The sequence below is a fragment of the Schistosoma haematobium genome, chromosome 1 (assembly GCF_000699445.3).
Source record: "Schistosoma haematobium chromosome 1, whole genome shotgun sequence".
NCBI lineage: Eukaryota > Metazoa > Platyhelminthes > Trematoda > Strigeidida > Schistosomatidae > Schistosoma > Schistosoma haematobium.
Genome location: NC_067196.1, coordinates 48493372 through 48518150, shown reverse-complemented (window position 1 = coordinate 48518150; position 24779 = coordinate 48493372). Strand labels below are relative to the sequence as shown.

At 34.4% G+C, this 24779-nt stretch overlaps 1 protein-coding gene across 2 annotated transcripts in view; it reads left to right on the top strand.

Moving 5' to 3' along the window:
* Nucleotides 1–12802, top strand: part of MS3_00001450 (uncharacterized protein) — a 38361-nt gene extending 25559 nt beyond the window's left edge. The window contains exons 6-14 of one of the 2 annotated variants that reach the window (XM_051208904.1): nt 3402–3488; nt 3948–4034; nt 4820–4906; nt 5777–5863; nt 6735–6959; nt 7645–7953; nt 8668–8781; nt 9852–9938; nt 10984–12802. In XM_051208904.1, coding sequence (XP_051074311.1) covers nt 3402–3488; nt 3948–4034; nt 4820–4906; nt 5777–5863; nt 6735–6959; nt 7645–7953; nt 8668–8781; nt 9852–9938; nt 10984–11228 — 1328 coding nt within the window. In that variant the 3' untranslated portion in view covers nt 11229–12802. The remainder of the gene's footprint in view (nt 1–3401; nt 3489–3947; nt 4035–4819; nt 4907–5776; nt 5864–6734; nt 6960–7644; nt 7954–8667; nt 8782–9851; nt 9939–10983) is intronic. The other variant, XM_051208905.1, reaches the window with a different exon arrangement.
* The last annotated feature ends 11977 nt before the right edge of the window (nt 12803–24779 follow it).

The following is a 24779-nucleotide window of genomic DNA, read 5'->3' as shown; positions in this document are numbered from 1 at the left end:
TCTAAACTTCCTGTTCGAGCCACGCTAGCATATGTTGCAGATATCAAAACGAGCCAAGACATGATTAGCTACTGCAAAAATTAATCAAATATAGTAACCACTAATGGTCAACAGAACTACCAAAATGCTAATTATCCAACTATTATCAACTAAGAGATGGTTCTTCTGTCATAGACTTATACCTGTTGTCTTCGAGTCATCTCGTAAATCTATCTTTTTGTTCTTCTGTGCGTTAGTTCATTCTGGCACTGGGGAGACGAAAAGTAATAGCAGGACTTTATGTAAACTAGCTGAAGGCAGACCGGCAAGTCACGGATCTAGTTGGAAAGTGCTGTGGTTATCGTTAAGCTGCTAAACATACTGAAAAAATACCTCTACTGTTCTTCAAGCAAATAAACAAGCCATGCTAACGGATTTGTAACAACTTTCCACCCTAGTTACCAGCATCATATATATGATGTCCTGGTATGGCCGAGAGTGGGGAGAGTCCGCTCTCCCTCTCGAAATGCTCTCACATAGCCACGCGTACATACCCTCTGCCAGGGAAGTCCTACTCATTGCCTTCTCGTGGCGGGGGTGTCGTTTACGAAATTGAGAGGACGAAAGGCGAATGTCCGGCGCTTTAACCGGGCTGATGGACACGGTGAGTCCACCTAGGGGAGTTGGAAAACCCTGATTCTAAATCAATGTTGCACATGGTCTCCAGTATCCTGAAGGAACAAATGGCGTATGAACCAACCGTTGGTCACCGTTTACCATGGGACTACATCTCCTTACGATGCTCCACTGCCTTGTGTATCTGACCTTCAGGTCGAAGGCTCCGGGTGTGACCCCCTAAGAAAATGACCTGCTTCGATCCGGGCACCCGGGCAGTATCACAGCCCTGACACACATCACATGAGATTTGTGTGGCGCTTATGTAGTTGGTTGCCTCCTTGTACCAATATCTATGTGTTGAGATAAATAAATAAGATAGAACTAAAATTGGCATCAAGTAGTCCTAATGATTTATACTATAAATTTACCTACTTCCCAAAATGTCGACAGGATCTTCAGCCATTATGGTACTCTGAACATAGTCGTTTCGGATAATGCTTCGCTGTTTGCTTCCCCCTATTAACGAGATTCTGTAAAATACGCAACTTCGTGTCCAATACATCGACACACAAGCATAACCACTACAATTTCTCAAGGGTATGCTTAATATATTCTAAATAGAGACATATAACTCAATGACCAACAAAGCGACTGCGTCTAAGGACGTCTTTTTCACAACGATGATGGACAGATAGTAAGAGACAGCCAATTATACCTCTGCAGCCTAATCTGCTCAAATCGTGATATTAACTTCAGTGGCAAAATTGTTTGGAAATGGATTATTTTAAAAAAGTTCGACTAGTCAACCAATAAAGGATTTTTCAGTAATAATTGCACACGTAGTCTAAAGTCTGGCTGCCTAAACGTACAACCTGAATGGTTGATTACCTAGGACATTTTGAAAAACGTTTAAATATTGATGCATTTCCCAATTTCTAATCTTCAGTTTAAGCAAGGGATAAACCTTTGTCTTAATTGTTGAGATCTAGCTTAAGAGTTGTCGAGAAGAGAACATGGAAAAGTTCAATCGAGCGGTTGTATGATTTCACCTGTTTATGATTATATATACGGTAGCCATTTTCAATAGTTCATTTGCGTCATGTAGTCAGGCTGAATTTGACACGATTTGACACCTGTTTTTGTTTTTCTGTATACTTTCCCTTCTAATTTTTAAAAATCCTATTTTACACTCGGTGGAGTTTTCTGAAAGCTTTTTATAGATAAAATTTGTAGGTTAAGCATTTTCTATTTCTCTAATCCTTATCTTGAGCATCTTAGAAATAAGTTCACAAATAAAATAAATAATTGCTCATCTTCTGAGTTTCATCAAAAATACCACTTGTCGAATGAATTGAAGTTTTTGGATAATCTCGAACTTGTTGTAGCAGTATTGGCGTATTAACCACAGTAAAAATAAACTTTTTTACAGTGTACAAGTTTACATGCAAAGAAGTATTAATTTATTATATAGCGATTTTTTTAGCTGAGAGTATCTGCAATGGTTTCAATCTTCGCTGAATATATTCTATCCATCTTTTGTTTATTTAGTAGTTGAATGCTGAATACTAAAGTGCAATTTTCATGAGAGATTTTATTTCAAAAGATTCAAGTTGTCCGCAACTGTCCTATGAATATTTCAGCGTAGCACAGCCTAAAATTCAGGATGAAAGACATAGATAGTAAAAGTTAGGGCTTAAAATAAAGTTTCTGTTGGGAATTACAATAATATGCAACACATTAAATGGATGGGAAAATGTCTACAAGTGCTGGATACAATACGGTAAACATTGGAAACGTGGAAAATCTCAGCCAATTTATCCCACAATTCCGTTTAAATAGTCAAGGTAGAGTAGTAACGTATAAATATTATCATCCTATGTTCAAGCTTTATATTAGTACGGAATAAATGACTAATTGAGTAGTAGTGTCGTATTTTCAGGTCTTCACTGTTGTTTGTATGCAGTGTCGTACCTGTGAGGATTGATTTGATATCGACAGACGTGAACCTGTTCCATTCATAGGATGAGATTTTCCAAAATAGGTAGAGTTCACAAAATCTAAACGTTTTGGTTTTCCCAGGTTTTTGTGTGCAAGTTACGCTTGTGGTAGTTACTCACTGTTAATAATACTGATAGGCGTATAGATAGATTAATAATGTATGGTTTAGGCTTCTCTATATAAAGTTGCATTTTGATTTCCACTCAGTTATTTTGAAACGAGTTTGTAGGGTCATGTACAAACAGTTACTGAGAGCCTAGATATTTTGCATAGTTGCTAATTAAACTACACAAATATTAATGGTTGAAATTATTTTTTTAAAAATTTTATTCGAGCTACTGTTTTATCCTCTTATCAGTTTCCAAAGCTATTACTTCTTTATTAACCTCTTGGCAATACTCATCTAATAAGCATTGCTCTTTTGATTTTGCTTTTCCAAAGACTTGAGTGTTCACCTTGTTGGTTATCTGATTGTGTGTTTAGTTCTGTTTTGCTGACTCACTCTATTCCTCAAATACTGATATGACTGAGATTATTGAACTAATATCTTTCTAATTTAATACATTTACCCCAGTGTCTTCCCCTACTTCATAGTAAAACAATACTCCATTTACTTCAGTATGCATATCCTTATCTTTCTACTCACATTCGATAGACGTTTTCCCTAACGTAATACTTATTTTCTGAATTGAGTCGTAAATCTAATAATACCTTTTATCTTTTAGATTTTGGATTAGTCCGAAATTTCTTAACCACTAACTTTCAGTTTTAAGTCTCATTGTTTTTATGATTTTCTACTTTGTTAGATATTCGTGATGTGACATGCACTATATGTCAGAAGGCTTTTTCTAAACGATCTGTGATGCGCAGGCATATGAAGTCAGTTCATGCAGGTGAGTTACAAATATACCCTTCATGTTTATTAGTTTAACTTGGATCTTATTCATATAGGTAGATTATTCAAAGTCTATACCAAATGGAAACGAGCTTGATGCGTTTGATGATGTTTTTAAGTAGTTTCCCTGTCTAATAATGAACTACAATAATTATAAGTTAATCTATCTCATTGTACTTATTTTTCAAATTAGTCCGTATAATACACAATCATTTAGTTGATGGATTGTAACCAAGTCAACTATTTATCTCCTAATGTTTCTCAAAGTATTTTTCACTTCAATAATTTATGATAATAACTCAAAAAGGATATTTACCAGCTAAAGTCAAGAAATTATTATCGTTTTTTTACTTGGTCAAAATTTCTTTATTTCCGAATAATAAAGCCATTTAAATTATAGATCGTTTTTTAAATTGTTTTAAGATTTATTTACATACTTTTATATTTTTCTATGTAGAGAAAAAAGATTTTCACTGTAATCTATGTCAAAAACAGTTTACAGAAAAAAAGAATCTTCAGATGCATATAAATGCATTGCATAAAGGTAGGTTTTGAAAACTTTTACTTTTAAATGTTTCAGCACTATATTTTGTCAGTGGTTCTCCGTTTTCCGTTGAAAAACACACACATCAAATTCAGTTTATTCTTCTCAAATCATACTATGGAAAATCTTAAATAAAAATTAGTTCTATCCTCTTCTATTGCAGCTTGTCAAGTTTCCTCCCTTTTTACCACTCATTTCTATGTTTTTGGTTGTGGATATCAGTTTCTTGGAAGTGTATCGAAGAAATCTGACTAACATGTTACATATGCTGCCTTTATACTGGGAAGCGTCACTGTTAGATTTTTATCTTGGAGGGACTAGAGCTTGACGTTTCAGTTGACTTGTAATCATCTCGAATCTAGTTTGAAGTACGTAGTACATTGCGGCACTACGTTTTATTTTACTGAACGGATGTAAAGGATTCCACTCAAATCCTAAAACATTCTAAATTAGTCCATCACTGAAAACCTGGAAGCATTTGGTGCCCATCTCTTCCTAATATAAGACTCCTCAATATTGCATATCCACAACCCCAATGTCATTTCAACGTAACTCATTTTCAGTATAAGTTGAAGTTCTTACGGGGTGACTTTCTTATTGACTTACTCTTTTGAGTATGTTACGACCTAATAAATTTCACAATACTGTTAAATTTTTTCGATGAGTTTTGCGATATGATAATCCAGCTGAGTTACTAAGCATTAAGGTCTACATTATGAAATGTTAACTTTTTTTATCATCAAAATCTGTTTTACTGCCATTATGGAGTTATTTTTATTTGTTAGGTCTACGACCCCATCAATGTGATGATTGTCTCAAAGAGTTTGCTCGGAAGTGCGATTTGTTAAGACATTCAAATTCAGTTCATCGTGGTAAGTTAACTGCCGCAAGTTTCATTTGCATTCTGCAACGGTTTGTTATAACATTATTGTAACCTTTCAGATAAAGTTTATCATGATTATCAATATGATGATTTATGAGCCTTAATTTTACAATGCCATTTACTACCAGAAGTTACTATTACTCTTCTGACATCTTATAGATCATAGATTCATTTAAACAAAGTAGTGTACCACTCTGTGATCCAGCGTATTGACCATAATAAAAATGAATATTTTTATATTTGACATTTTATCTAGAGATACTGGCAAATACATGAGTTGACAGGATGACTGGAATAAAGGTATCTGATTCAGGGTTCATGTTTAAAAATATAGATAAACAATTGTTCTTGTCATTTCGCATATACTGAATAATTAAGTCACATTCTTCACACTCTATATCTTCGGTTTTTTGGGTTCTTATATTTACAACATTCACGACAGTGTGGGAAGTACCTAAATAAAAAAGTGTCAAAACGAATTGTGTGTTCGTTCAGTTCACTTTTTAACGTTGTACTTGTACACGTGTTTATCAATTTTTTGCAAATTATTTTTTAAAGGATTGTGTCAAGATTGGTAATGAAACACTTTATCAAGTTGCATCTAACGTATCAGGGTGGAAAAATTGATACTAAAGCAAATTTATTAGTAAATGTCATTCCCATAAATAAACCTCTTATAAAGATACCACTGTCTTTTCATCAATGATAATTTGACTAGTAAAACTGTGGACATCGTCGGTTATATGTCAGCCCATTTTTGATCAACATCATCATCAAATGTTTATTTGTACGATACGACTTTTATTATTAGTTTCTTTTCTTTGTATATCATTGGATTTTATCTGTTCGTGTGCTATAGATTCCAAACCTTACATGTGCCCGTTATGTAATAAAGGGTTTCCACAGAAATGGTATTTTGAGCGTCATGTGGCTTCTGTCCATAAAAGTAAGTGTAACTTAATGTATATAGTTAACTCGCGTGTATTTCGTAATTATCTTTCGGTGTTAAGTTGGTTATCTGACAAAATTTTCTGTCTACTAATTTTGTCAGTTTTACGTTAAGTATTCTTTTCTAATTTCTTCACAATATCCGGTTATTCACCCATACACTTCTTGAAGTGTCAGTAATAAATAAATTTCAATCATTAGTCGATAGGTGTCAGTTTGTTTTGTAATAAATAACTCTAACAACATTGGCAACAATTGCTAATGTTAAAGTGGTTATGCGTAATATGTTTTATGCATAGACTTTTTACAATAAATAAATCTAAGATTTCCTGACCTTATTCATCTAAATGTTGAAATATTTATTCGTGATAGTCCGTTTCTGAACGACAATTTATTGCTGTGAAAATAGTAGATATATTAACTTTTATTTCAGTTCATAGTTCTTTTTATCCTTACACGTCATCGATCCGCCATCCGAATTCGATGTGATTTGTTTTTTATTAATTTAGAGGCGTTTTGTATAGTGTACTTAACATGAAAACTACGTAAGCATTATATGTGGTTAATCTTCTTTAAGCCTTTGAATGTCATTAGACTGTTTGCATCGAAATGAGAAATTTGGGAAGTATTTCCATATTTCTTTTTATCTTTGGAAATATTATTTGCAATCAATTTTCTTTGCTTTTCAATCAACTACGTTTGAATTATATAGTTTGATACAACTCTGTGTTTAGTTCTCCATTCGTAGATCATCTGGTTATATATATTATACATAAAATTTTAGTCCATAGAGTTTAGTTATTGCTTTGTTTCGTTCTTTAAACTAACTTTAAATTTTTATTTATCTACCATTTCAACTGTTATCATAGAGACTCCATTTCCAGTATCTTTTATGGTGCCACGACAACAAACCCAACAACAACATCAAACTTTACAAACTCAACAAGAACAACAACAAATACAAGAAATGTTACAGCAACAACAACAAGAACAACAACAACAGCAACATCAATTAATTCATCATCAGCAGGAACAACAACAACAACAACTGACAGTCCTTCAAACTCAACCTCATTCTCAACAAGTCAACTTACGTAAGTTTATCTATTAGCATACATTAACTGGTTAAGTTAATGATTACATTGGATTTCATATGTTTGGTATTGTTTTTTTTCTGTTTTTTATACGAATAAGTTGTTCCCAACTATTTCCAGTTTTGAAAAGCCTCGGTTTAATAATTCAATTGTATTTATATATCTTAACTCAAGGACTGGTAAATCAACGTTCACTTTCATACAACTTTTTTTGTTGTTCGTTTTTTTTTTGGTTAATTAGTTGAACTATTTATGTTGCTGATCACTTAGAGATGTATTCTCGTGTTATTACAAGATTTTTGTATGTTAACACAGAAGAATCTCTAAATTATTTTTAAAGATTAAATAGATATAATGGATCTTTGATGTTGTCTTATTTAAGTTTAAAAAGAAGACTAAAGAAAATAATACAACTAAACATTTCTACTTATTATTGATATGTGTTCAGTAATAATTTTGAATGATTTGTTTGATCGGTATACTATAAGGTAATTTGATAGGATCATTATTATCACTTCTATATTATTTGGGTGTATAAAATAGGGGATTTAGTTCAACAAATAAATTATTTGATTAAGAATTTTTCTTTAAAAAAAACTACTTATACTGTTGTCATATTTATGTTTTAGTTAATAATATCGCTTAAAATAAGAAAATTAATTGTTCATTATTATTTTGATTATAGCTATGGGCACTATAATTGCCACACCTGGCTCTGTTCAGAATGCAATGCCTTCTGGTACACAGGTAATGATGGTTGCTCCTGGAGTAAATATGCCTATGCCAGCATTTTTCTTTCAACCACAACAAGCTACTCCATTCGCAAATACTATTACTATGAATCCACACACAGCAGTTCTCCCGACAAGTACTAATTCTCTATTTCGTTCCAATTGTGCTACAACCTCAGCAACATTCATCACTTCTCCTTTTGGTGTTAGTCATTTACCTGTGAAACCGATAACTTTTAATTCAACACAAATAGCTGTTACTGGTAATTTTTGTTTTGCTCACAAATTGCATTCATCTTACATATTTATGTTTTAGGCAAACGATTCAGTCCTTTTTCATAACTTCATAAATTTTTTTTGTTAAATTTAATGAATGATAGAAATCAATGTTCTCATTTCAGTGATAATTCACTACGATAATGAATTAAGTAATAATATATTGGCTTACATCTGTCGAGCGCAGTATAATTATGCAGAGTTTGCTGAATAGGATTTTTGTATTACAGTTTCAGCTGAATTCAGAATTATTCATTTGATCTTCTCAAAGATTTGCCATGGGGATAATTTGTTCTCTTGAATTTTTTTTATCTCTTCATTCATATTCGATCTTTTATTGGAGATAGTATCCCACCAAAGTTGTTTAGCTTAACCATGAACTATTGTGCTTAGAGTTTGTTCGCGATTTAATTTATCTCAAGAAATTTCTTGTCATTTTTTAATCTGTTTAACAGCATTTAATTCTGACGCTGTAGTATATACGTTCAAAATAAATAACAGTCAGTTCGAAACATTCATTTGTAATGATTTTTCCAGTAAATATAGAAAAGGTTTGATTAACCAATGTATATATGCATGTACATTAGGTGGTATGTAGATCATACAACTTAGTACTATTCTCAGTGTATTCTAGTCACTAACCTACTACCTAGGTTATTTAAAATCATATTTACCACCGAATTTTATTCCCTTGCATACAGCTCCTTCAACTCCGTCACCTTCTAGACCATCAAAAGAATATCAGTGTGCGACTTGCTCCAAAGTGTATCCTCGACGTCAAAGTTTGCAAGCTCATATAATACAAGTACATACAGGTGAGTAGTTGTTGCGACGTAAAACTTAATTACCGTCTTTATTCCCTCGTAAGTTGTTCTTCATGTATATCACAGTTTCTTGTCACAAATAATTGTATCGTTCAAAATAATTTCATGACTTGATCGTAAACTTTATTGCACTTTAGGATTATTTAACTATATGTTTACATACAGTTCTTTTATTTGTTACTTAAAAAGATCTATTTTGATGGGTTCTACACAGACTAAAAGAGCACGATTTTCACATGGTGATGTAGTCACTTGACTTGATCAGTTATTTATTGGTTTGAATCGTACAGTTTGATATTTTAATCCAATTTGCATGTTTATATAGAATAAATATGGCTTACAGCTCAGTACACCGAGTTATAGTGATAAGTTAAGTAAATTCTTAAAAATCCTAATTATTTACCCTAAGCATTTTAAAGTTAGTTCAAATTGCCATTTTCGGTTTATTATAAGATTCATCTGTACAAAGAGTGATTGCGTTATGTTACAATTTACGACTACTACGTTAAAAATCATAGTATATCTTGTAATCTTTCTATACCTCACCTGTATATTAGCACAACGAACTAACACAAAGTACACTTTTTATCGGGTTACTGATCCCATTATGGTTTATCATAAACGTACTTAAAATGTACTTGAGTTGACAGATTGGAAATCCGTTTACTACTAATCAAGGGAATCGTTCTTAGATATTCCTAAAATACGGTGTGAACTAACGACCTCTACATCAAAGATCCACGTAAGCGATGACTTTTAAAAAGTAAATATATTTACTCAGACAAAAACTTGCAACATGCCAATTTATTGCACAAGATAAAATCCAAGTAGTAATATAAACTTCGTTAAAATAAAATAAATTATCATGTAACAGAGTACTAATGTATATAAAAAGAGAAGTCAAGCAAACAAATAAATATGAAATCCAACGAAATATCTTTATTTACCATTTTTGTATTGTAACGTTTAAAAGAATAACAGTTTTTTTTGCCAAAAAGCTTTCTCTATTGTCGTTGTTAAAATGGTAATATTAATGGTAAAATTGTCCTTTGCAATTTTAGATAAAAAGCCATATGAATGTAATGTATGTCATAAGGGTTTTGTTCGTCGTTGGGATTTTTATCGTCATGTGAACTCTGTCCATCATGGTAAGCTCAGCTGTTTGTTACTGTTTTTCTTGATATATATATATATAATTCCTATTCAAATGACGATAAAATTCGATAGATCATATATAAGTATCTCGATAAATATAATGCTATTTTTGCGCGCAGTAAAATCTGCATTGTGTTCATCGTCCTAGTCACTACTGGGTGCTGTTATTTTCTTGAAGGTTAGCTTGTACATGGTTAAGTCGGCAGGTCAAATATTTTAGTTGTTATATGCTCTTTTCTAATTCTCCTTTGTCATATTTGGCTTATACTTAGTTGTCATCATAAGTATCTAAAAAATTTCAACAGCTCTGAGTTCATTAACTGAAGTCTAAAACAATATCACATCAGAAAGCACTTTTAATTATTTGCTATGAAGTACTAAAATGTTTATGCTTGATCTAGTGACGTTTATATCTTTATGTATACAAATGTCATATTTTACTTTCGTACTATGCGTTTGTTAGCGTGATATAAATAAGATTAAAACGTGTCCCATGCAGGATTGTACTGGAGATGACTCTAGAATCTTGTGTAAATTTATAAATGTTTTTCTTATTGTGATTCCTACTTCCATTCAATCTTGTCTATTTAGAACATAATTACGTTCCTGTTCAAACGTGTTCTTGTATGGGAACTCGTCGAGTGAGGCAGTGTCCAAAGAATACTAAGCAATAATCGTAGCTGGGTTGTAGGAACAGAGCACATAACAGCTTTTATTCTTTATCCCAATTAGTATAGATATTTGGTTGAACTAAGAATAGCTTCATTACGTGTCATCTTTACAGCTTCTGAGGTGATAATGCATTTTCACATCATAGTAATAATAGTACTGATAATTTATAGCTGTTTTCAAAACTAGAGAAACAACTGCACAAAAATCTAGGCAGATCAAAATCATTAGTAATTTCTGGACAAACTGAAAACTTCTATTGGATGTAACTCAAACTACTGGGTTTTTTTAATATCCTCCAGTATATTTAACATTATTTGGTCGTATTTCTTTTCTCACCAATCTTCTATTATGATTTATTTCTTTAAGATAATGCAACAACTGCTATTGGCAATGACAAATTAGAAGAATATGTAGCATGGATGCGTGGACGTCGATCATCGTTGGATATTAGCTGGGAATGTTTAAATGCTGTTCGACCTGATTTAACAAGAGTCAAAATAGAAGGACAACCACAAACTTCACAAATGACACCGAAACCAGAACAAATGAATCATTACCTCATAGGATCAGATGTTACAGCTGTTGATACATCAGATATAAATAATTTATGATAACATATAAACAAATAACATAAATATTGTTACTTTCTGTATATAATTATGTAAATGAATTAATTCTTTTATTCGTTAGTTTGTCGATAAAATCGATACAATAATGTGGTTGATTTTTCTTTTTTTTTCTCATTAGGCTAATCTTTGTTTATCAAGAGTCGTCTACTGTTTGGTTTCCTTTTTTTCCTTAGGTGCAATAGCCCTACTGTGATCATGCATTGTTCTATAATATTCATCAAGTGAATATTCTCGTTTGTACCCTTAAAATTTTTTGCATATTCAAGCAAATTTGCATCAATTCTTATTGTTATTATTACTATTATTATTGCTTGACGTTATTTTGTTAAGCGTTTAAAATTAAATTAGCAGCAGTATTACAGACTACTCTTTATTCAAACCAAATAACAATCTTTTTCTCACTGAAATTTTCCAGTGGTTTTCATATTGCTAGTATTAATGTTATGAGCATTATTTTACAATCATGTAGTTATGATAATTCATTGTTCTTTTTTTCGTCTCATCATGTTCATCACTACAAGTTTAATTTCTTTTTGTTATGTATCAATAAATAATTCGTATTGTAACTATTATTTCCTATGCTCCCCCCTCCTTAAAACTATTTTATCTCATATTACCTACAATCTAATTAAATTTTTATCCCACTCTTTCATATTATATATATGTTTACTGCTTTGCTTCAGCATCATTAATTGGTGGAGCAGCTGAGTAATATTTAGTGAGTGTAAAATTTGCTTAGTGTCCAACTTTGCATGGATTATCTACATTATTTTTATCACAACGGGAGAAATATCGGTAAAAGTATAATATACTGGTAGCCTTGAGTTAACCAGTCATAATTAAGATAACGCCTGATGTATTTTGCGCGAAGTTTAAAGTGCAGTGATAGATAGCGTATCTGACATTATCAACCAAGAGATAATTGGCAGTGCTTGGTTCTTAGAATGTTTGAGATCAATGAAAATATCTACGATGCAACCAAAAAGTTAATTTTGGATGGTGCTAAGGCTAAATTACATAACATACTTGCTTCTTAAGAGGATTTTGAATTAAAGCACCTAATATCGTCCATTGTGTAATCAAATGTTTAGTGAAGCTAGATAGTATTCTCCCTGTTTCACTCGTACTCTAAGTATCAGAGGTTTGTAAACGGGAAAATGGCAAGGCCACTGCATTATTGCTGATGTTTGTTCGTGTTGAAAACTTTGACCTTAATTTGCAAGACTAACTCAAAAATCCAGTTGAACTCTTAATGCTTAACCCCTACCTTTAGCATTATAACTAATGTCAGTTGGTGATGAAACCTCTATGGGGTTGTAAACTTAACTCAAAACACTAGCCCGACTCTTAATATGCATGTATGTTTGTAAACTTGCCTTTGTCTCTTTACTATAAGGGGTAATTTGACTTGTGATGGTTATTTATTACGGTGAAAGTTATTTCATTTTTTTAAAAATTGTTACTTGTTTCATAATAAGGCACTGTTTCCTAATTGACAACTTTATATTTAATATATAGTATTATGCATTATAGTTGCTTCCTTGTTGCTTCACAAGAATTTATAATTGTTGATGATCTTCCGATTTTGAGATTATACAATAGTTAATGATAATGCTATACTGTTCAGATTTAAATTGTTTTTGTTCAGACTGTGACAGTAAATATAAATCAGTTGGTTCAACAATTAAACTAACACTCACTGGCATTATTTATTCTAAATGTTAATATACAAACATAAATAAATAAGCAGTTCGTTTGTCAAAAGAGAGAAAATGAATAGTCTTATAAATAACATCTGTTTAGTAAGAAATGGATTCCATAAATTATTATGTAGCGTGCATTTAACAAGTTCAAAATAAAAATAAACGTTCATAGATAATTACTCTGTTCATTTAATCTATAAACTACTAGTTTTATGATATCATATTATCGAAGAGAAACAAGATCTGTTTTCTTAGATGAAACTCAAGACTCATAGCCCTAAAGAATGGATTCGAATTAGTGAAACTGTATAGTCATTAAATAATGCTGTAGATCAAACCACTTCTCAGTTAGTGATTGTCAGATTTATGTATACCAATCATAGTTGTGTTAGTCAAACAATGATGTGTGTGCTAGGTTAGTGAAGCTATTGACTTTTGAACTTACCCTTGTTGGTATTTGTAAAATAAAAGATTAAGATCCGTTCGGTAATCGTAAATTCTTGTTATACGTTGAGCTATATGGGCCATAATCATCATTTGGACTGATTATTTTATTCTTAGTTTTCAGAGTCATCATATACTTCTATACCTATAACGTGAAGAATTAAACTATCTCAATAAAATCATGTAGATTAAAGCAATAAACAAAAAGTCTAGTATCTCATTACCAAGGTTTGTCTATAATTTTGAGGAAACTGGAACTACAAGTTGTGTGGTAATTTCCTGAACCCAACAGAATACCTCGTCAAAACATACATCATTTTCAATAAATTTGTATACAGGGGTATTACTCTTCATAAAAGAAATTTTCCTTAATTCTGCCCCCAAGAATATTGTTTAACGAAAATGCTCGTTTACAATAAATACTTAGTTACGCCTCGTCGAGCGGCATAAGCCACCCACCAGCACTCTCCATCGAACTTTGTCCTGAACAATCCTCTCCAGTTGTTATTCATCTCTTTCATGTCTGCTTCCGACTCCCATTTAAATTTATTCTTTGGCCTTCCTCTTTTCCACTTCCCTTCACGATTCCAAGTTTGCGCTTGCTTTGTGATGCTGTTTAATGATTTCCAAAATGTATGTCTGTGGTGTTTGAATGAACTAATGATTCCTTTGTACATGTTGAATGCTTGATTTCAAATTCCAAATACAGTGCATTCGTTCGTGCTTATCTTATACTTCTTGATCCAATTGCGTTATTTCTGGGATTCCTAGTTTGTATTATAATTCCAATACTCCTAATTATGACAATTTCCTATTCACTTCCAACGTCTTTTTCTAATTTCCTCTTCAACTAAAAGCTGGTTTATTCTCTTCCACAATAGGCTGTTGCTGATGGTATCCAGTCAACGGACATTGAGTATCTTGCGTGGACAATTGCTTATAAATACTTGTACATTTTTGATGGTAGTTGTGGTAGTTCTTCGAGTTTCAGCTCCGTACAGGAGAACTATCTTGACGTTCGTATTGATGATTGTAACTTTGATGTTGGTTTGTAGACAGTTGTTTTTAGTTCTATATGTTCTTCACTTATAGGAATGCTGTTGTTGCTTGGCCAACCCTCCTTTCTTTTGTATCTTCATGAGATATCTTTCTCTTTAGTCTGTCTGCACTTGTTCCTCCCCCCTCGAATCTTCTTGAATAGGACGTGGAGCATGTTTACTATATCTGACGTAAGTGTTACAGCTGGTATATTTTCGGGTCCAGCAGCTTTCCCCCTCTTGATTTGTCTGATAATCATGTTGATTTCTTCGGACGTTGGTGATGTGACATCTATGGAAAGCCTATGTGTGTTGCTTCGATATCAGTCAGTCAGTGAGTAACAACGTAGAACTTCGTACGTACGTACGTACATCAGTTCGAGTTACCACACCACATTAGCATAGAGATGCAGTGGTCGACTCAAATCCCGTAGTGCTAGATGTAGTAAAATTATCAGCTGTAATCAATAAAACTAGGGTTTGAAGATGTTATTCGTGGAGTATAATCCAGCGAAATAAATTTGGAAAGAGAAAAAAGAAAGGGACATGAAGAATTCAGAAGATTAGAATTTGGGAGAACACAAAGAGTGGATGCACCTGCGCCATTGCAAACGATTTTGAGCCATGTCATTCAGGGTCTCTAACCAGGTATTGCTTCGATATACGATGGATTCAATGGAGCTGGTCTATTCAAACGTTTCTCAAAGTGTTCTACCCATTCTTTTCTCTGTTTTTCGATCTAACTGGTTGGCTTGCCTCCTTTGTCCTTGACTGGTCGCTCTGGTTTACAATGTTTCCCTGATATTTTCATCACTGTGTCGTATAGCTGTCTCACATTTCTTTTTCATTCAACCTTTTCCGCTATCACTGCTCGGTCTTCTACGCATTTCTAATTATTGACCTTAGTGATGATTTGAGTTGTCAGTATGTCTAAGGGAGGTTGTATTAAGCTTTTGTGATGCTGTTTCTCTAGTTTTTCAGTGTTTCTTTGGCTTGAGTTTCATAATTGCCATAATGTCAGCTCCCCTCCTTGATTTCACGTCCTCTATGGATCTTCTGAATATTTTAGTGATGCAAGTATGATCGATCTGATTCTCTATTGTATGATCCGATGTGACACAGACACAAATAAAATGAAATGACGATAATCACTGAAAAGTCATGGAATGAGTCGATAGTTGTCCCTATCTTTAAAAAGGGTTCACGTCGTTCCTGCAACAACTATCGGGGGATAAGTCTACTTCCGATTGCGTCCAAACAATTGGCTTCCGTCATACTTCGTAGATTGTTCAGAACCCGAGAAAGATTGACTCGCGAAGAGCAGGCTGGTTTTCATTCTAGTCGAGGATGTATTGGTTATACCTTCACCCTCCATCAAATGTTAGAACACCGTCATACTTATCACAGGTCAACAATCGTAATGTTTCTTGACATCAGGGCTGCCTTCGATTCGTTGGACAGGACTGTTCTCTGGGATTGTCTATTGAAGAAGGATGTGCCTGGGAAGTTTATTAACATCCCCAAAGCCCTATGTACAAACACCGCAGGCATGGTGAGGACATACAACCACTTCCCTCCATTGTTCCATTCAAGCAGTGATTATTTATTAATTCATTTGAACACATAAATATTGATACAACGGGGCACCGAATACATATCCGCCACACAGATCTCATTCGATATGTGTGCGGGCTGTGATACTGCCCGGGTGCCCAAACCGAAGCAGGTATTCACTTGATAATATTCACTTTTTATATACTACGCCATTTATCTACTCACTTCTATTCTCACCTTGTGTATTCTTATTTTACAACTTACATAGCAGCTCGCCAATAGTGAAAACCCTGTTCTACCTAAAAGATTTCGGGTCATCGACTCGTCGAAAGTTGAATGCTATCACCGAAAACAATTACTGGAAGTCTTTCTGAAACTAAGTATACCATTCAAAATGGCTGCCTTCAACGTTCACACACTAATGCAGATCTGAAAACAAATAGGGTTGGTTATGTCTTTAGAAAGTCTTAATATTGATGTTTCTTGTCTATCCGAGACCCGAATTCAAGGCTCTAGTGAAATAGTACAAATCCACTCTCCATCAGTCTCTTCGACAAGCTTGTTTCACGTGTGTTCATCCAAGGACCCTGTGGCATCTTCGTCTGGTCTTGCTGGCGTTGGTGTCGCACTAAGTGCTAGAGCTGAGGCAGCACTAATCGACTGGATCCCCATTAACGGTCGGTTATGTGATGTGAGATTAGAACGTTTCATCTAATTAAGGAGAAATCGACGTGAGAAACGATGTCTTTTCGTCATCTCCGCCTACGCGCCGACAGATGAATTCTGCCACCAGTTAACTGTTCTTCTCCAGAAAGTGCGTTCGACAGATATTGTAGTACTAGCCGGAGACTTGAATGCTCAGGTCATGCGTCTAGGCACGGAAGAGAGTCGTCTAGGTGACCAATGGTGACTTGTTGATCGCAGGACAGATAACGCGAATCGTCTACTGTGGATGTGCACAGACCACAACCTGTTTCTGGCTAGCACTAACTTTCGACACAGTCATCGCCGATGTGCCAACTGACATCCTCCCTCTACATCTCAAGCCTGGACTCAGATTGATCACATCGCGATCAGCTACCGCTGGCGTGGTTATGTACAAGACTGCCACTCCTTTTGGAGTACCTATCTGGACTCTGATCATGCCCTGGTCTGCGCCAATCTTACCTTACTTTTCAGTAGGCAAAGATTTGATCGTCACCAACGGATTGGTGTCAGCAAATTGGTTGCAACTTCTGTTGCAAGTAAGTATCGAACCGAGCTAGCTTCTAGGCTAGCTACCATCCCACCGAAAAGTATAGATGAGCGTTGGTTGCAACTTCATGACGCCATGAAAATGGCGAGTAAGGCCGCTTGCAGCTTCGCGGAACGTCGCGCTTATAAGCACTGGGTTTCTGCAGGTTCCTTACAACTCATTGAAGCCCGTCGGTCTACTCCGGGTGACCGTGAGTTTGACCACAAACGAAGGATGTTGCGTAAGGACCGAGAAGCCTGGTGGTCGAAGCGTGCTAATGAGCTGGAAGCAGCAGCTGCATCTGGTAACTACTGGAAGTTCTTCTAACACATCCGAGCCACTGGCAGCAAGAGTGAGGGCATACAACCACCTCTCTCCATTGTTCCATTCGAGCATTGGGGTTAGGCAGGGTTACCCAATCTCACCATTCCTCTTCAACTTTGCCATCGGCGACATTCTGGAAACAACTCTGATGGATGTAATTAATGGAGGTGTGGATCTGTTGCCTGGGGAAAAACTTCTCGACTTTGAGTATGCGGATGATATTTTCTTACTGTGCGATAATGCCCAAGGCATGCAATCCGCACTTAATCAGTTGGCAATCAGTGTCCGTAGGTATGGCATGTGCTTTGCACCTACGAGGTGCGAAGTACTTCTACAAGACTGGCGGGATTCCAATCCTGTACTCACCCTGGGTGGTGAGCAGATAGACGTAGTCGAGAAGTTCGTGTATCTGGGTAGCTGCATAAGTGCTGGTGGTGGTGGCGTGAGTGATGAGATCAATTAACGCATAGTGAAAGCCAGAGCGGCTTATGCCAATCTGGGCCACCTTTGGAGCCTTCGTGATGTCCGTCTGGCTGTGAAAGGTCGGATCTACAACGTGTCCGTGAGAGCAGTTTTGCTGTAACCTTTTACTTTCTTCATAAAAAGTGGTTGCAACTTCCTTAACTGAAAGAATTCTTCCTATTGTACCTTTCCGTTTCCCCCATTATTATTATTATTACTATTACTATTATTATTATTATTATTATTATTATTATTATACTACCTTACACTAATCTGTGGTTGTTGTTTTTTTCTTATACGCACCTTACCTTCTTTTTCTCTACCCATTCTCATTGTTTTGTGTGGCACATATATACCTGGTGCCCTATTGTACCAATGTTTATGTGTTCAAATAAATAAATGATGACCCATGTAGGTTTGTGTATGTTTGTATGGGGATTTTGTGCCACCTATAACCATTTAGTTGGAAGCACATAAATTTGCGAACTCTCGCCACACACTTTCCTTCCTCCCAGTCGGTCCATGTCATCTCATGATATCTTCATACCCAGTGTCCTCCATTCCAACTTTGCGTTTAGATCTCCGATTAGGATGGTTTTGTCCTTCCCTGTTCACTTCTCTACGAATGACTGCAGCCTCTCATATAAATCGATCTTTGTAATCTTCATTGCTATCATTGGTGGGTGCATAGCAGTGGATGTCATTGATCATTATCCTCACCTTCATTGTTTTGAAAAATATCTCAATGATTTTGGATCCATGAGATTCCTATCCTATCGTTGCTTTTTGTGTTTCTTTGGATAGCATCAGTGCAACTCCCTTAGCATCAAAACATTTCATGACCAGATTTAACAACGCCTCTCTCGAAGTAATCATTTTTTCCAGCTTACGTCCAATGTGTTTCACTCATTCCGAGCACCGGCAAGTCGTATCCCCATTTAATAGGTTATTTGACTGGTCTTCTCGGTCGCCCACATTGTCCGGACATTCCATCTACCTATGTTATTCATTCCTTTAGTTGTTTAGAGAGAATCGGCCTCATAACGTCCGAAGAACTTAAGCTTTCAGCATGAGGCGTCATATTTCTTCTGAATGAATGTCCTTGAACTCTCAGAACAGAGTTCAAATGGTCTAAATTGTTTTTTTGGTTGGCGTTCTTTTAGCTAGGTTGTTTTCTAGGAGATAGGGTTGCTGACCACATGCCTAACTCTCCTCCTTTATCTGGGCTTGTAATTGGCAGTAACCCTAGAAAGGATACTGGGGGAGTGACTAGACGTTAATTAATGAGGAAAGACCCGAACCAGAATAAAATTTGAATGAGATTGTCAAAGATATATCTGAACATTCTGACTATTTCCAAAGCTTACAATTTGTGGAAGATTCTGCGGCAGAGAAAAGGGTTGATTGAGAAGTCACCGTAGCAGTTCACATTAAATCATCCACTCTATAAAATTCGGTATGCTGCAGTGTTTGCCCAGTGCACACGCGTTGTGGTTATGTTCCTTACCACTAATATTCGATTTGTTTTGTTATTTGCTTTCAGTAATTTGTGTGTCACTATATTCGAGAAAGTTATATCACTAGTTTTTGCAGCGTAAACATGTTTCATTATTGGTATTTAATTGTTGCACAATTTTGATTCCATTCAAACTAAAATGTCAAAAGAAGTTTTGAAGTGTAAACACAATGTTTAAAAGTTTAAACACTTAAGTGTTTAATAACTTTTGTTCAACTACTCGTGGGTTATAAATTCAACATTGAGTTCTAAACTCCTCCTGTATTCCCTTAAGGGTTATAGTCAGTCCCAAGCCCTTATAAAGGAGGAGGGTTACTTGTAAGATTATCAACCCCATCTCGTTAAGTGGACCTCGTTACGAAGACCATAACCGTAGTAAACCAGTTATTTCATTTAAACTCGCCTCAGGCAGTTGAGTGTTCTTGAAATAAAAAAGTTAAGATGCTTCAGTAAAACCTGCGATTCTTCGAAAACCATGAAGCTAATGCCATTGCTGAAAAAACAGAAAAGCGATAAACAATGCTGGAGACAGTGTGGATCAATTGAATAGCTGCATAAATTAGAAGATACGACCTGGCAGCGCTTGGTGTAAGAGGAACCAAATACGCACAATTCGGATAAGAAAGACTAACTTTAGAAAAATGGTTACTCCATTCTGATCAAGAAAAAGAAAACCCCGCGACATACACAAAGAGTTGCACTGGTGTTATCCAGAGAAGCACGAAAAGCTCTGATAGGATAAGAATTTTATGGCCCGTTTTTTTCAAAATAAAGGAGGGAAAGATTACAATGAATTTCATCCAGTGCTACGCTAACAGCAATGAAAGCAGCATTGATGATAACTAGTCGTATGACATCCTGTAGTTCGTCGTGGCGAAATGTCTGGGAGAAGGCTAACCATCTTGATAAGGGCAACAATGAGCATGAACAAGTTACGAGACATGATATATATAGCCCCGGTAATCGAAAACAGACATCAAGACCATTAGTAGGACAGCAGCAACCAGGTAATAAAGATCAAGACAAAGTTTGCTGGAGATCCCTGATCGATAGCCCATGCTCCAAAAGGGATAACATTATTGAGTAAGTAAGTACTTTAGAGTTATGGAAATCTTCACCGCTTGACATGATAGGCTTTTATCCCTCAGTGTACTTCTCTCAGGATTTTCTCAATGTGATAAAATCTTAATAGGTCTTCAAATTTCTCTACTTAAGTACTTCATACTTATCATCGGCACTGCTCTTTTTATGATCCGAAATAACGTCAAAATTTTACAGCATGAAATTGTCCATTACTTGCATCCTTTCGAACATTTATTTGCAATATATTTATATACTACTAAGAATGTTAATTAACAACAAAAGTATATTATTAAAATGATTCATTTTAATAAAATAAGAATTTTTGTAAAAAAAAGATCTGTCATTTTTTTATACTCGTCAAAACTGGTTGATATCACATAAAGCCCACATAATAAAATCATGTACATTGAAGCATGATCTTGTTAAATTAAGAAAAAATGATTTTGGGATGTCATTTATTTCAATCAGTTACATTCGTTCTTTTTTTATGGAGACTTTTGTAATTACTCGAAATTTCAAGATTTTAAACAACCGAGAAATCGAAGATCGTTTTATACTCAGTTACAAACTAAAACAAAGGAAACATGGAGAAATTTTGTTGTTGTTATTATTGCCTAAGATTGTAACATTGAAAAATCTATGAAGCTTCTTTATCAATAAGAAATCGATCATCTAAATTCCTTTACTATGTAAATGATTGAGGGGAAAAATCATTTGTTTAATTGTTAGTATTGGAATTCATATGTATCCACAGTTGAAATCACTAGTCAATCTAAGCTCGAATTCCATTGAGAACCTAGAAGCACTGGGACTCCTCATAGGTGCGCATCCACGATCCTGCACGTGGGACTCAAACCCACGACCTCCGGTCTCGCGCGCGAACGCTTAACCATTAGACCACTGAGTTGGCATCTAGTGGTGTTAATTTCTAACTTCAATCGATCCGCAGTGTTGTGCGATACTTCATCCATTATCAGAGGCGCATAACTGTCTTATACCCGACACGGATTGGACATCTGACATTCCCTTAAATATATGGTTACCATCAAGGCATATAATATGGTTTAGTTGTTTACTTATTTTAAGTGAAAAGTAGACTAATTTCATGTCGGTAGTGTAAAGCTTCATTTCCCTGATAATATACTGATTGGTGTTCTAGCAAGTACATTGCTCACTAATCATTTGAGTAGTACACAATAGTTTCTGTGCTTAGATCAGCTGGCTCAACTTTTCTAAAATTCTGACTTAATAACTAAAGTGCATCATAAATTGAATGATAGATGATGATTATCAATACATCATATCAAACAAATTCGTTAATCCCGAATACTAATGTTAAAGAACTTGACAACTTGACACCTTAAGATCAGTGTTTTTCGTATCAATTTGGTATAAACTTTGTTTAATATGGAAGGTATGAATTTTGTTCAATATGGCAATTATATTCCGTGTCAGTTCAAGCGAATATATATTTAGTGTTTCTACAGTAACCCCATGTACTCGCTCTATATGTCATTATAGTATGTAAAAGTTAGCATGTAAATGATCGCTTTCCGTCCAAGGATAACATGATTTTCCGTGGGTTAGTAAATTCCCACTGAACCAGTCTTTGGTGTCCTTACTTGCGTTATGGGAATTTCAGTGGTTCTCGTTTCAATGCATAAGTAGCAGCGTGCGAACGAGAACACAAGTGAGGAGAACAAAATGTATTTGAACATCTTAGTAAAATCGAAGAACCATACAGTAAATACTTAATTTGCAAAATGTCAATCAATTGTCTCAAATTTGACTGTTTCTTTTGCAAATTTCAATCAATCGTCTCAGACTTTAGTGTTCCTTCATTTCCACAGCAATTGTTCTGTTTTCGTTCTCTTTTCTTCGATATTCTTAACCTTCTACTGCTAGGTGTTTCCCTTTCGATTGTTGATACATACTACTTATATTTATCAACAACAGTAGCACACACCACAGTAGTATCAAGGAATTCCAGTGTTTCCTGACTTTTGATTGTAAATAGTGAGACTGTGGATCCAACAGCTGATACGTACGCAACAGCCACGACACGCCAGACATAAAAGTAGGGTTCTCTATATGTAACAATAATGTGCTCATATTCTCGAAGTGAACGTGTTTCTAAGATATATATATATATATATATATATCGTACAATCATTAATCTTTCATACTACGAATTTAGTTACTAGCCCTACAGTCTAATTGCATAAATACTGATTGGAATTTATTGGTTTTTTATGCCTTTTATTTTCTAAAGAATTTGAATAGAAACTGTTAATTAGAATACAGTTTAATTAAAATATTATTGATTTTAGTGAAAATAGTTATAAGCTTTAATACAAATACATTAATACAAATCTGAAAGGCTTTCACAGTTTTATTGATGAGGGAGATTTGGGTACGTAAGAATTCAGTTAAATGTTTGGCATTCATTTTTATAAACACTACCTTAATTGCTTACATATTGAAGTCAGATGATTATATGTTCTATCCGTTGATTAAAAACTATCCTAAGACGACGTAAATTGAATAGATAGGTCAGATCATCTGACTCAATATACTCGATTAGAAGCATTTAATGATAGTTTCATATATAGTTTATCCGTTTAGAAAATAAAACAATCCTTTGAAATACTTTCCATATTGTAATAATGACCAATGTTTTTAAATCAAATGATTGTTACAGATACTTGTATATTTGCTTGAATGGTTTAACTGTTAGGTTAAAGTGACTATTGATTCAACCACTTGGTATTAATTTCAAACTTCTCTTCACCTACTTTGGTTTAAGCAGTCTCATAATATGACTAGCCCCCAAATATAAAATGTGAATCATAGTCAAGTGAATAAATCTGTACTTGGAAAATGAGTTGCTTTAGCGATTATCGATCATTCATAACGTCAACTAAGATGTAATATTTTCACAAAAAGTCTAGGATTTCTAACCTTTCATTTTATTTCATATAAGATTATGGACTTCATTCTTTGTATTTATTTAGTACTCCCAGTTAGATACAGAGTACTCCATTTCAGTTTCAAGTAGTCTCGACACAGTGTTTCAGTAAGTTAACTCTTATCAGTCTAGTATAACGGTTTAGAAGTTCTTTTTAAGTGATTTTGCCATAACGGTGATATTTAATAAATATGGTAATTATTTTATGACTTATAAAGTCCATGCTAGTTTCTTTAACCAATGATGATTGGTATTATGAAAATAATGACTATCTTTGTAGTTGTAAATGAAGTGCATATTCTAATGAATTTAGATCTAGTTGTAATGCATATACAATCTTGTTGTATCAAATGCAAAATAACTCACACTAGTCCATATGTAATAAATTTAAAGATGGCAAAATAATAATAACAAATGAAGATGGAGATTCTATTTTAATTCGAAGTTGAAATACGAAGAATATCAAATATTTGTTTAAGAATTTCGAAGGAATAACAAATTGATGAAACACCAATTTAGTTGTTTTCGGTGAATTCATTTTCAAAGCTGTACAATCACAACTACATACTTATTTTTTAAAATGATAATAATGACAATAAGTAATAATAAAATTTTGCTAAACATGGTAACAGTGAAGTAAAATAAATAAAAATATAAAAACGTTATTTTTATTAAGTGAACTATGTGTAGCAGAATTCTATCGTCACTTATCCTAATTAGTCTCATTCTGAAAAAAGGATATATCTGCCATTGTACAGCTTTGAAAATGAATTCGCCGAAAAGAGAACACTTCACTGAAATAATATTTCTTATTTTCTTTCAGCGAATGTATTTCGTTTACCAACTTAGTTAACCGTTTAAATGAAGGTTGCGATGAAGACTTCTAGTGATTGGAACTTTTGATGAAATTCTACTGTCCATGTTCAATACAATTTCATATTACTATATTCTTTTTGATCTAATATTAATTTGATTGAAAATTTGTGTAGCAATAAAACTTTAAACTAATGCTTACGACCCACTTAAGTCTTAGCTGGAGAGAAGGATATCTCATGAAGGTACCAAAGAAAGGAAACAGGACTTGATTGTGAAAACCTCGACATCTGAGGGGAAGCACGGAATACAATGGACAGCTTGCATGCAACTAGACGATTTGGACTTCTCAGATCACTTAGCCAACCTATATCATACACACGAGCAAGTGCAGG